The sequence below is a fragment of the Cinclus cinclus genome, chromosome 17, assembly GCF_963662255.1.
Source record: "Cinclus cinclus chromosome 17, bCinCin1.1, whole genome shotgun sequence".
Lineage (NCBI taxonomy): Eukaryota > Metazoa > Chordata > Aves > Passeriformes > Cinclidae > Cinclus > Cinclus cinclus.
In genome coordinates this window covers 4,776,164-4,787,569 of record NC_085062.1, presented here as the reverse complement: position 1 = coordinate 4,787,569, position 11,406 = coordinate 4,776,164, and the positions used below count along the sequence as shown (strand labels likewise).

The 11,406-nt window shown below is 62.8% G+C and overlaps 2 protein-coding genes across 2 annotated transcripts; one reads left to right on the top strand and one right to left on the bottom strand.

The window, feature by feature from the left end:
* Positions 1-568: 568 nt before the first annotated feature.
* CRYBA4 (crystallin beta A4) lies at positions 569-1,737 on the bottom strand. Its single transcript, XM_062504561.1, has 5 exons — positions 1,699-1,737; positions 1,468-1,586; positions 1,126-1,267; positions 880-1,022; positions 569-716 (listed from the first exon to the last, which is right to left on the bottom strand). The coding sequence occupies exons 1-5, from the start codon at positions 1,735-1,737 to the stop codon at positions 569-571; spliced, it is 591 nt and encodes a 196-aa protein (XP_062360545.1).
* Positions 1,738-5,959: 4,222 nt separating this feature from the next.
* On the top strand, positions 5,960-9,372 carry CRYBB1 (crystallin beta B1). The gene is made up of 5 exons (XM_062504511.1): positions 5,960-6,100; positions 6,810-6,928; positions 8,500-8,632; positions 8,763-8,905; positions 9,192-9,372. Exons 1-5 carry the CDS (start codon positions 5,960-5,962, stop codon positions 9,370-9,372), a joined length of 717 nt encoding a protein of 238 aa, XP_062360495.1.
* Positions 9,373-11,406: the final 2,034 nt, after the last annotated feature.

The window sequence follows — 11,406 nt, the reverse complement described above, 5'->3', positions numbered from 1 at the left end:
CTGTGGAGAGAATCCCTCCCTGGGCAGCATTTCCTCTGCTGGTGGCCTTGCTGCTGCAAATGTCATGGATGGGACATTTTCACCATATCAAACCTTTTCTCCAGAGCTCCTCTGAAATGAGGAATTGTTCCAGACCAGTCTTTCCCTGCTGCATTTCCAGCTTTGGCTAGGTGTGCGGGAGTGAGGGGTGGGTGCTGGGGTTTGTACAGGAGTGTGAGAGTGCTGGGATGGGTGCAGGGTGTGCACGGATGTGGGGAGAGGTGCACACTTGCTTGATCCTGCAGCTCTTTTCAACCCCTGTCAAGTGCTGGAAGAGCAGATGGTGTCTGCGGGGTGGTGGGGTGTAGCACTTGTAGCCGGGCAGAAAAATTCTGCTCCACCTCACCCCTGCCCCTGAAGAGCCCCTCTCTGCCTCCGAGAATGGCATCGCTCCCGGCCACGCACCCCCATGTTCCTCATCCCCAACTGCCAGCGCCGCCTTGGACAACCGAGCCTTTATTGAGCTTTGTCCCCACCGCGCCCCGGGACAGACGGACGGTGCCCGGGCGCGGGGGCTGCGGCACCGCGGTCACTGCTGGACCCTGCGGATGGACTGGACCTGGCCCGTCTGCGCGTGGGACCCCCACTCCCGCACGTGCTTGTACTCGCCCGCGGGGCTGTCGCTCTCCAGGAGGTACTGGAAGCCCCGGTACCCCGGGTACTGCGAGCAGACCCACCTGCGACAGAGCAGAGAGCGGCGGTGACTCGGGGCTGCCGGCACCGCGGAGCCCCCACGCTGCGGGCACCGGGCAGAGGGAGGGTCCCGGCAGCTCCCAGAGCATCCTCGGCTCTGCTGCGTGCCCCGGTGGTCCCGGCAGGCTGCAAGCCCAGGGTACTCACGCGCCGGAGCGGACAAGGAAGGAGCCCACGGTGCTGCTGCCCCAGCCCAGGGCGGGCAGCGAGGGACAGTCGTCGCTCATCTCTGCCCGCTTGCCCTGGAAGTTCTCCTGCTCAAAGAGCATCAGCCTGCTCCGTCCGTGGTCCTGCGGCCGAGACGGGCACGGCTTTGGCACTGCCATCCTGTCCGTGGCCACCGGTGGGCTCCGGGGGTCGCCCCGCGGAGCGAGCCGGGGCGGGGGGACTCACGGCACAGGCGATGGGGCGGAAGGAGCACATCCTCTCCACGTGGTAGGCGTTGCTGCCGCTCCACGCCTCCCAGCACGGGTACTCGCCGCGCTCCAGCACGAACTGCTGCCCCTGGAAGCCGCAGTGCTCGAAGCCTGCCCACCTGCCGGGGCGGGAGGGGTGAGACCCCCGGGCTGCCCACCGCCCCACTCACAGCCGGGCTGTGCTCGCTGCACCCAGCGGTGCCCAGAGGAGGCAGCTCAGCTACCAAAAGGCACTGGAGGCCTCCATCCTCCAACCCCCACGCTATCCGTGGGGTCCCGCAGCACCGTGGGGTGGCAGTGCCCCGGGACCCCCACTCACGCCCCGCTCTCGATCTTGCAGGAGCGGACGGTGCTGAAGCCGTGCTCCGGGGTGCTGTAGCAGTCCGTGGTGAACTCGTGCTTCTTGCCCTGGAAGAAAGGCTCATCCCACACCACGATCTGGTGGGGGGGGGGGAATAGGGGGAGTCAGGGGGCTCTGGGGGTGCCGAGGCCCCCAGCAGATACTGCAGCCCCCTTCCCGGGTGTTCACAGGGCACGGTGCCACTCCTACCTTCCAGAGACCGGAGGACTTCTTGCAGCGGTGGGTCATGGTGGCTCTGCCAGAGCACAGGGGATGTGGACAGTTAAAGCTGCCTCTCTGTCCAGATGAAAATGACCTCATGAGCCCAAGCACATCCCTTCAGCAACAGCATGGGGGACAACAAGGGCGTTGCTCCATGCTGGAGCAGATAAAGAACTCTGTGGCTCTCCCTGCCTGGCTGGAGCTGCCACCAGGGCCATGTGGAGCGGCGGGAATCTGGCCCAGTGGGCACCTGGCCCTGGCAGACATCCCTGCCCGTGCCCAGGGAAACTCCTCCTCCCACTGGCAGCTCCCTGAGCCAAAGCCCCGGCGCTGACAGCCGGCGCAGGCAGGGCAGTGCTGAGCCGGGCAGTGCTGAGCCGGGAGCGCTGAGGAGGCGGCTGCGTGCCCACACTGAGCATTAACACCCTGCCACTGCCACAGGCAGGGACAGCCCCCGATCCCCCAGTCCCCCACCACAGTTCCCGGTGATGAGGAGAGGTCTAGCCCCGGATCTTGGATGCTCCTCCACCTGATCCCACAGCTGCTTGATCCCAGGCCCCAGCCATGGGCACGGGGCAGCTGCCCCAGGCTCCAGCGCTTACCTGGGGTGAGACACTGGTGCCCAGGGAGGTGACATGTCCGGCAGCCTCCCGCTGGGTTTTTATAGCCTCCAGATAGAGACAGAGCCCAGGGGAGCATTACTGAAACCCCTAACTCAGCACATGGCGGGGAGGAGGGACCGGGCAGAACAAAGGCACCGTGTCAGAGACGCTGATGAGCAGGGACATCGAGCTGGCCCACCGGGCACAGGCTCTGACCCCCGCCCCACAGCTCCAGAGCTGGGGCATCGCCCCCAGGCTCTGCCAGCGCTCCTGCCATGTGCCCTCCCTGATGTGGGGCTGGGCTGGGGCCGTGTCCCAGCTCTGGCAGCGCTCCCCCTGCCCGCAGCCAGCATTGCCTGCACTGGGGGCACAGAGAGGTTTCCTCACCTATTTCTGGGAAGTGGGACGAGGGACACGTCTCCACTTGCTCTCCCTGAAAGGGCAGAACACCTCTCCCTGAAATCTGGGGCAGCTCGTTGGAGGTTGGGCACACAACAGCCATGGACACCGTAAGAAGTGGGGACCAGGGACATGGAAAGGGGTGAGGGGTGTTTGCAAAGGTATGGGAGGAACTGGCTTGGGAAGAGCTGCAGCAGCCTCATGCCTCTGTGCACTGGAAAGAGTCTGCTGCCACCACATTTTGGGGACCTTCCAGTTTTGCTTACAGTGACCCATGCACCTCACAAATCATCCCAGGGTGGTGCCAGGGCTCCAAAGGCCAGGCAGAGGCACTCACACACCCTGTCCCTTGGAGCAGGCAGCAGGCAATGGACGCTCTTGATCTCAATGGGAAAACCCATGTTCCCAGGGAATGCTGCGTTTAGGGATAGAATTTGCCAGAAAACTGCCAGGAGGCTGAGCCAGAGTTCCCCTCATGCAGCTGTAGCAGCCCTGTGAGCCTCGGGCACCCTGGGGGAGGCAGAGCAGGGCAGCTGGGGAGGCTCAGCACAACCGGCTGCCCCAGGGCACAGCGGGGCTGCACGAGCTGTCCCTGCCACCTGCAACCCCAGCAAAAGCACTCTTGGCACTGGCACTATTTTTCCCTGGCCTCTCACTGTGGCCTGAGCTCAACTCAGCTCACACTGGCCACCAGCACGGTGAGCACCACTCTCTTGCTGTCCACGCCGTGTCCTGGCAGTGGGACACAGGGCATTGAACCTGAGCTGTGCCCCCACGGTGCCACTCAGTGCCAGGCAGGGATGCAGCAGCAGGAGATCTGAGGGAAATGGGACTCACCAGGGCAGAACAAACCCTCGTGCCCATGCTCTCCATGGCCTCCTCTGGCTGTCTGCTGCTGGGGCAGCTCTTTGCTGCGCTGGAGCTGTGCATCCCACAGGCTTTACCCATGCCAGGGAGGGATGGTGCAGTGAGGGGCTTTACAGGGTCCATGGCAGGGAAGAGATTTTGTGTCTGGGGGGCTCAGGAATGGCCAAGGATCAATCCAGAAAAACCCACAGAGATGCTGAGTGCTCAGTAAGGAGCAAAGCAGTCATCAGGAGCAGAGCTTGGCTCCCTCGAGCTGGTGTTCCAATGCCTGGGTTCAAAGGTGCTGGGGGTTGGGAGGGGAAGCAGAGTCAGGAGCAGGAGGTGGGTGAGACCAGCTGAATAATGCCCAGAAGACACAGGGGAGGCAGCACAGGGAGAACACCCACGCTGGCTCTGGGAGGAAGAGAGGGCAGGTTGAATTAGAAAACCATGGAAACGAGCACAAATTGAAATCGTGAATCATAAAACACTGCCCAGTATCAAGGTGAGAACCAGACTGGGCCAGTGCCCAGGGTAATGGGGCATCAGACCTAGCACCCAGCCATGTCACAAGCACAGCACACCTCCTCAAAAACCTCGGGAAAAGAATACATCAGTACATTCTTTTTGTTCTGGATTTTGCGCAATAGCCCAGAGGGTGCAGCTGGATCCCACCATTGCTGGGTGACACATGAGAGGAACAAAAGAGGAGGGCAGCACATGGGGCTCTGAGCCCTCTGCCCACACAACCGCAGGCTTGGCACCATTGGTGCTGGATGCTGCGGGAAGCTGGGGATGTTGGGCAGGGGTGTGGAGGTGCAGAAGAGCTGATCAAAGGCTCAGAGAGACTCAGGGGAAAGTCCCTCCGAGGTGCAATGGGGTGGGGGGCATGTGGCACCAGAGGCTGAGCTGCTGCAGGACTGCTGCCAGCGTGTCCCCAGCCAGTTACCTCACGACCCTCCTGTGCCAGTCAGACAGAGCTGACGCCCTAAAACCATGAGTGTGGTGGTGGCAGAACCAGGTGTGGTACAGGGTGACTGCAGCATGGGGAAAATGAGCTAAAAAGCACAAGAAGAGCCCTGGCAGTGAGCAGGGACATTCCCAAGGGAGAGCAAACACTATTTTCAGGCACTTGGGTGGTTGGGAAAGTGTCAGCTTCGATTACACATCATTCTGGAAAAACCTAACTCCTTTTCATTTCAGAACACTCAGGTCTCGCTTTCTGGCATCTCCAGGGCAGCGCTGCCGGCGCTTGCAGAGGCACGGAGTGATACTCAAAGCGAGAGGTTCAGTGTTTGGAGGGGACAAACGAGCCCAGCGCGGCTGCAGGGTGGCCAAGGCACGGCTGCCGCACCCTCCGCGGTGGCACCGGCACGGGAGCGGGGTGTCACGGCGGGCCCGGGGCCGGGGCGCTGGGCAGGGGACGCGTTCCTGTGCTGGTGCCGGAGCCGGCCGGGCCGTGCCAGGGCTATATATGCCCTGTCGGGGCGGCCGCACGAGGGGCAGCGGGTGCCGGGCGCGCTGCAAAGTGGCACGGTCAGGTCTTCTGTTGTGCCGGGGGCACAAAGGAAAGTGCTGGGTTCAGCGGCTGGGCACGGGGCCGGGGAGAGGCTTCCAGCTCGCCCAGCGCTTTGCAGGATGTGATGACTGGGCGGCCGCGCAGACACTGATGAGCTGGCAGTTCCTTTGTGCGCCCGCCTGGGGGTCTGCCCTTGCCAGGCTATAAAGTGGGGGCCTCGCGGCGCCCCGAAACACAAGCCCGCTCACTCCAACAAGAAGCAGCAGCTGCCCAGGTAAGAGGACAAAGTCGCCGGGCATCGGGCTGCAGCCGGACCCGAGGTGGGGAGAGGGAAACTCAGGGTCTAAGCCGTGGCCACCGCTGTGGTTGTCATGTCTGGGAGCAGCTCTGTGCTCAGCATCCCACTGCCCTCCACTCCTCGGGGAGCTGCTGGTGACACTCACCTGCGGGGTCACAGCAGAGTGCCAGCTGCAGGGCCTCAGCAGACCAGGGTTGTCCCCTTCCCACCCCTCACACGCTGCCTCAGTGCCCCCTGGGCTTCCAGGTGCACCCCATGCGGGACATCCCCCCCATGCCTGGCACAGTATCAGGCCCTATCCCTGGGCACCCCTACAGTGCTGGGACCATGCTCAGGGCTCTCCTGACCACAGAAGGAGGATGTTGACTCCAGGACCTCCTGTGATCCCCCTTGGTGAAGGCAGGACCCCTGCCTGTGCCTGCTGGAGAACCTTCCAGCAGCATCTCTCCTGGTCCTTCTCACCCACCCCATTGACAGTGCCCATCCAGATGTTACCATTCCAGGGGTGGGTTGTGGGTGCCCACATCCACGCCTCCCTCTAACCTGCTGCTGGTGCCCTGACACAGACTTGAGCCCACCACCGCGATGTCTGAGACCACAAAACCCGCTGCTCCCAGCCAGGCTGTGGATGAGAAGGAGAAGGCGGCTCCTGCGCCAACTCCATCCCTCGACCCCGCTCCTGTCGCAAACAGCAAGGGCGAGGAGCCCTCCCCAGAAGCCTTCAGGGTAAGCCCTGTGTGTCCCCATGTGAAGGAACATGCTCTGGACTGAGGGACAAGGGCAGCATCTTTGGGGCAGGAGGAGATTGTTCCAGGGGGAAAGAACATAGAAGTGTGGGTGATGCCATCCCTGCTGTGTCCCTCTGGCAGCAGGCACGAGATTTGGGCATCTGCTCCAGGAGGAACAGCTGAAGGTCCCTTGGCCAGGACAGCTTGTTGGGGACCATGGGCTTTGGAAGTGCTCTCACCCGTTGTCAGTGCTGGCTGCTGTCACCTGCTCCCTCTGGTCACCCCCTGCATGCAGGGGTCCTGTGGGGAGGTGGAGGGGACACTAGACATGACAGGGCCAGCACTGAATTGCCACAGTGGTGCCAGGTCAATGTGCCACCAAGGCACTGCAGCAGGGCTGGCATGGGGGGCGGGTGATGCAAGGGCTCCGGTGACACCATGCTAGGTTGAGAAGGTCACAGTGCAGACAGAGCACCTGGAGAAACAGCTCCTTCCCACCAGCGTGGGCACCGGCAGCAGCAAAACCAGGGGCAGGTTGAGGCTGTATTGGAGCAGGAACAGCTCAGCATGGGCGGGCACCAGACCTGAGAAGCTGCAGGAAGGCTTGGAGAGCCAAGGGGGACACATGGAGCAGTGGGGTCACACAGCAGCAGCCTGCTCTCCCTGAGAATGCCTGTCCTCATCCAGCCCTTTCTTTGCACCTCCAGATCATTGTCTTCGACCAGGAGAACTTCCAGGGCAGGCAGATGGAGTTCACTGCCGAGTGCCTGAACCTGGCTGACCGTGGCTTCGACCGGGTGCGCAGTGTCATTGTCACCTCTGGACCGTAAGTGACCCCAGCCACGGAGGGGGCCGTGTCCCTGGGGGTGTTCCTGGCGGGTGGGGACACGGCCCTGGGGGCGTCCTGGGCACAATGTGATGTGCAGGGGGATTTCCCTGCTACCTGGGCAGAGTGCAGCAGGGCCAGCACAGGAGCAGAGCGGGCATGCTGGATCTCCTTCGAGAAGGACAGGAGGGCCAGGATGGGTGGGAAGGATGCCAGGGCCACGTGCAAAGCAAAGGGCACCAGAGGCAAAGCTGAGGGCTGAGGAAACATGTTCATCATTTCAGCCACCTGGAGCTGTGCATGGAATACAAAGGACCTGCAGATTTTAGAGAAGTTAAGGTGAAATGATGTGGGATCCTTGAACCAGGTTGGAGCAGGCAGGGATGGGAGGGGACAAGCACATGCCTGCACCCAGGCAGCTGAGCAGCAGCAAGGGGGCTGGGCAGGTCTCAAAGCCGTGGGAACAGTTGACACAGGCAGGGACAAAAACGATCCCCAAAGCAGATAACTGAGCAGACAGATGATCTCCATGCTGAAAGAGCATCCCACCGTGCCATGCCTGGCTGGAAAGGGCATGCCCAGGAATGCAGGGGTAGTGCTGTGGGGAGGATGCACAGGACATGGCTTGTCCTGACAGCATCCCTGAGGGACTGGGAGGGTGACGTGGAATGACACCATGCAGCGACGATGACTATTTTATTAGGAACCTAGGATATTCAACTATTCGTGAAACAAATGGGGGATGAAGCAGCCTGGAAGGAGCTCAGATATGATACTTGAGAAGCTGCACAAGACATAGAAGGGGTGAAACTGGGAGGACAGAGAACTTGGGTGTCACTGGGGCCCCTGGAAGCTTCTTGAGAGTCACAAATGGGACTCTGCACCCAAAAATGTGCTTAGGGAAAGATAAAAGCAAAGCAACCAAGCTGACCTTTAGCAGTCAGCTTGAGGCCGTGCAGCCTGGGGTACCTGAACATATCTCCTGCCAGCAGGAAAATCCCTCCTGGCATTTGCAGGAAGAGCTGTTTTGCAGGGAAAGGGGAAGCAACAAATGCAGGACTGTTGTGGTGCTGGGGGCTTCTGAGGCCCCACACCCGTGATATTCCCAGCACTGCAGCACCTCGTGGTTCTGCTAAAGAGGTGACATTGCAGCTGAGCAAGCCCCATGCTCGGCAGTGGGACTGGTGCCAGCGCTGGCTGGCGCTGGAGCAGTGAGGCGTGCCAGGATTACACAGCCAGGGAAGGAGGGACAACAGAGTCCTGAGCTGACTCTGTGGGGTCACCAGCTGTGCAGGGGTCCTGCTGCTTCCCAGCTGAGGAAGAGGAGCACTGTGAGTGCTGGTGCCTGGTGCAAGTTTGGGCACACACACACCAGTGAGCTTCCAGCCCAGAGTCCATGTATAAGTGCTGGCTCTGCACAGGCCACAGTGCCTGGGCTGGGAGAAAGGTGGGAGCAGGGTGGTGGGGCCACAGCCTTTTTGGAGACTCCTCCAGTGTCCTGCAATCTGGCTGAGCAGGAGGGAAACTGCTGGGTAGCACCTGACCCGCCCTTTGCCCACCTCTCTCCCCAGCTGGGTGGCCTACGAGCAGGCCAACATGCGTGGGGAGATGTTCATCCTGGAGAAGGGCGAGTACCCTCGCTGGGACACCTGGTCCAGCAGCTACCGGAGCGACTGCTTCATGTCCATGCGTCCCATCAAAATGGTGAGTGCTCGGGAGCAGAGAGCCCCGCTGGGGTCTGCCCAGGGCTGGGCTGGGCTGCTCAATGCCTCGCTGCAGCAAAGTTCCAGGGCTTCAGCCACACTGCCCAGCATCCTCCCTCTGTCTTCCCCAGGAGGCTGAGGACCACAAAATCTCCCTCTATGAGTCTGCTGACTTCAAGGGCAACAAGATGGAAATCCAGGAGGATGATGTGCCCAGCCTCTGGGCTTACGGCTTCTGCGACCGCGTGGGCAGCGTGCAGGTGCCCAGTGGAACGTAAGCTGGGCTGCAGTGGCAGCTGCCTCATGCCAGGCTCCCTGTCCTCCCCAGCCAGCTGCCATGGGCTCTCAGGCAGACAGAAAGTGCTGCATGGCTGGTTTTGGTGGCACGGCTGTTTTGGTGGCATGGCTATTTTGGATGGTGTGGCTGTTTTGGTTTGTGTGACCCATCCCCCAGAGGTTGGTGCCCAGCACAGGGAGGCCCCACCAGCCCCCTGAGCGTGTGGCTGCTGCCTAGAGAGGCCAACCCCGCTCAGGTTCCCTGTTGTTTGCTTTTCCCGCAGTTGGGTCGGGTACCAGTACCCTGGCTACAGAGGCTACCAGTACCTCTTTGAGACCGGAGACTTCCGACACTGGAATGAGTGGTCTGCCTTCCAGCCCCAGATCCAGTCCATCCGCCGCATCCGGGACATGCAGTGGGACCAGAAGAGCACCTTTGTCACTCCCGACGCGCCCTCCGACTGAGCGTGCTGCCTGCTAGCTACGAGTCCCGGGCCCCGTGGGGCACCCCCGCCTCCCCTCGCGCTCGCCTGCCCAGCACTTTCCTTGTACATTGCACATTCCCTGGATGTACTCTACCTTGTGAGGCAAATTAAAAAAAAAACCAGAAGATTAGAACCGCTCGGGGGTCGGTGGTGCATGAACGCGGCTTTGCTCGGCCGGGGTGTGCCAGCCTGGCGCTGGAGCCGGGTGGGACACGGTGGAGGGTGGTTTTGCCGGGGAATTTGTCTCATGCAGGAGCTCCCCGCGCTAGGGCTGGCACACAGGAGACCCCGGGTGTGGGAGAAGGGGGTGCCAGAGTGCAGCCCCCGTGGGAACCCTCTCAGATGGGGGGTCAGGGTGCCCCAGGAGCCGCGGAACCAGGGTGGGCACCACGCCTGCGGGATCGGGGGACTGCGAGGGGTCCCTGCCGATGGGATCCACCTGGGTACTAATCAACAGCCGGCATTGCAGTCAAAGACCAATTCACTTTCAAGGAGTTTATTTTTTTTTTTCCACTCGGACGCTGTCCCTCCCCACCGGACACTTCTTTGCGGCTTCATTCCCCCTTTCCCATACCGTTGCTTCCCGGTGGGGCACCTCGGGCGGCATTTCCACGCGCTCCCACGCCGCTAATTAACGACGGCGGTGATTAATTACAGCGATAGCAGTGACGGCAGCGCTGCCGGGCGCTGCACACAGGCAGCACCGGGACCGGGGGCGGGGGGACAGGGGGATAACGGTGAGGCCGCGGGCAGCGCGGTGCGGAGCAACTCGCGGGGACGGCTGGTACCGGAACGGGAACGGGCAACAGCACGGGCACGGGGACGGGTACGGGCACGGGCGGGGACACGGGCTCGGGTCCGGGTTCGGGTCCGGGTTCCGGTTCGGGTTCGCGTTCGGGTTCGGGTCCGGTTCGGGTTCGCGTTCGGGTTCGCGTTCGGGTTCGCGTTCGGGTTCGCGTTCGGGTCCGCGTTCGGGTCCGGGTTCGCGTCCGGGTTCGGGTCCGGGTTCGAGTTCGGGTTCGGGTTCGGGTTCGGGTCTGGGTCCGGGTTCGAGTCCGGGTTCGGGTTCGGGTCCGGGTTCGGGTTCGGGTTCGGGTTCGGGTCCGGGTTCGGGTTCGGGTTCGGGTTCGGGCTCGGTCCCCCGGTGCCCGGCGCGCGCGGCGCACGCGCGGAGCGGCGGGCGGGGATCCCGGCCCCGCGTGCGCGTGACGTCGCCGCGTCTCGCGCCGCTCCGGGCCGGCGGCGGCCCCGGTGAGTGCTGGGGGACACGGGGGACACCGCGGGGACACCGCGGGGAGCGGCCCGGCCCGGGTACCGACTGCACCCCTGCCGTTTGTCCCCTCCAGCCGCGCCGGCCGGCAGGTGACAGCGGCCGAGCTGCGCGGCGCGGGCGGTGCCTGGTACCGGCTCGGGGCTCGGTGGGTGGTGCGGGCGAAGGGAACGGGGCACGGAGCGGCGGGGGATGCTCGGTGCGCAGTGCGGGGGGTGCGCGGTGCTGGGGACACCGGGCGGTGATGCGTGATCGGAGCGGTGCTGGGTGTGCGGTGCTGGGGACACAGAACGGTGCTCGGGTGTTGGGTACAGAGTGCTCAGAATAGTGCTGGGTGCCCAGTACAGGAAGCTCGGTGCAGGGTGCTCCGGGCAGGATGCTCAGTGCTGGGTTCACAGAGTGGTGCTGGATGCAGGGTGCTCAGTGCTGGGTTCACAGAGTGGTGCTGGGTGCAGGGTGTTCAGTGCTGGGTTCACAGAGTGGTGCTGGGTGCAGGGTGCTCAGTGCTGGGTTCACAGAGTGGTGCTGGGTGCAGGGTGTTCAGTGCTGGGTTCAGAGAGTGGTGCTGGGTGCAGGGTGCCCAGTGCTGGGTTCACAGAGTGGTGCTGGGTGCAGGGTGCTCAGTGCTGGGTTCACAGAGTGGTGCTGGGTGCAGGGTGTTCAGTGCTGGGTTCACAGAGTGGTGCTGGGTGCAGGGTGCTCAGTGCTGGGTTCACAGAGTGGTGCTGGATGCAGGGTGCTCAG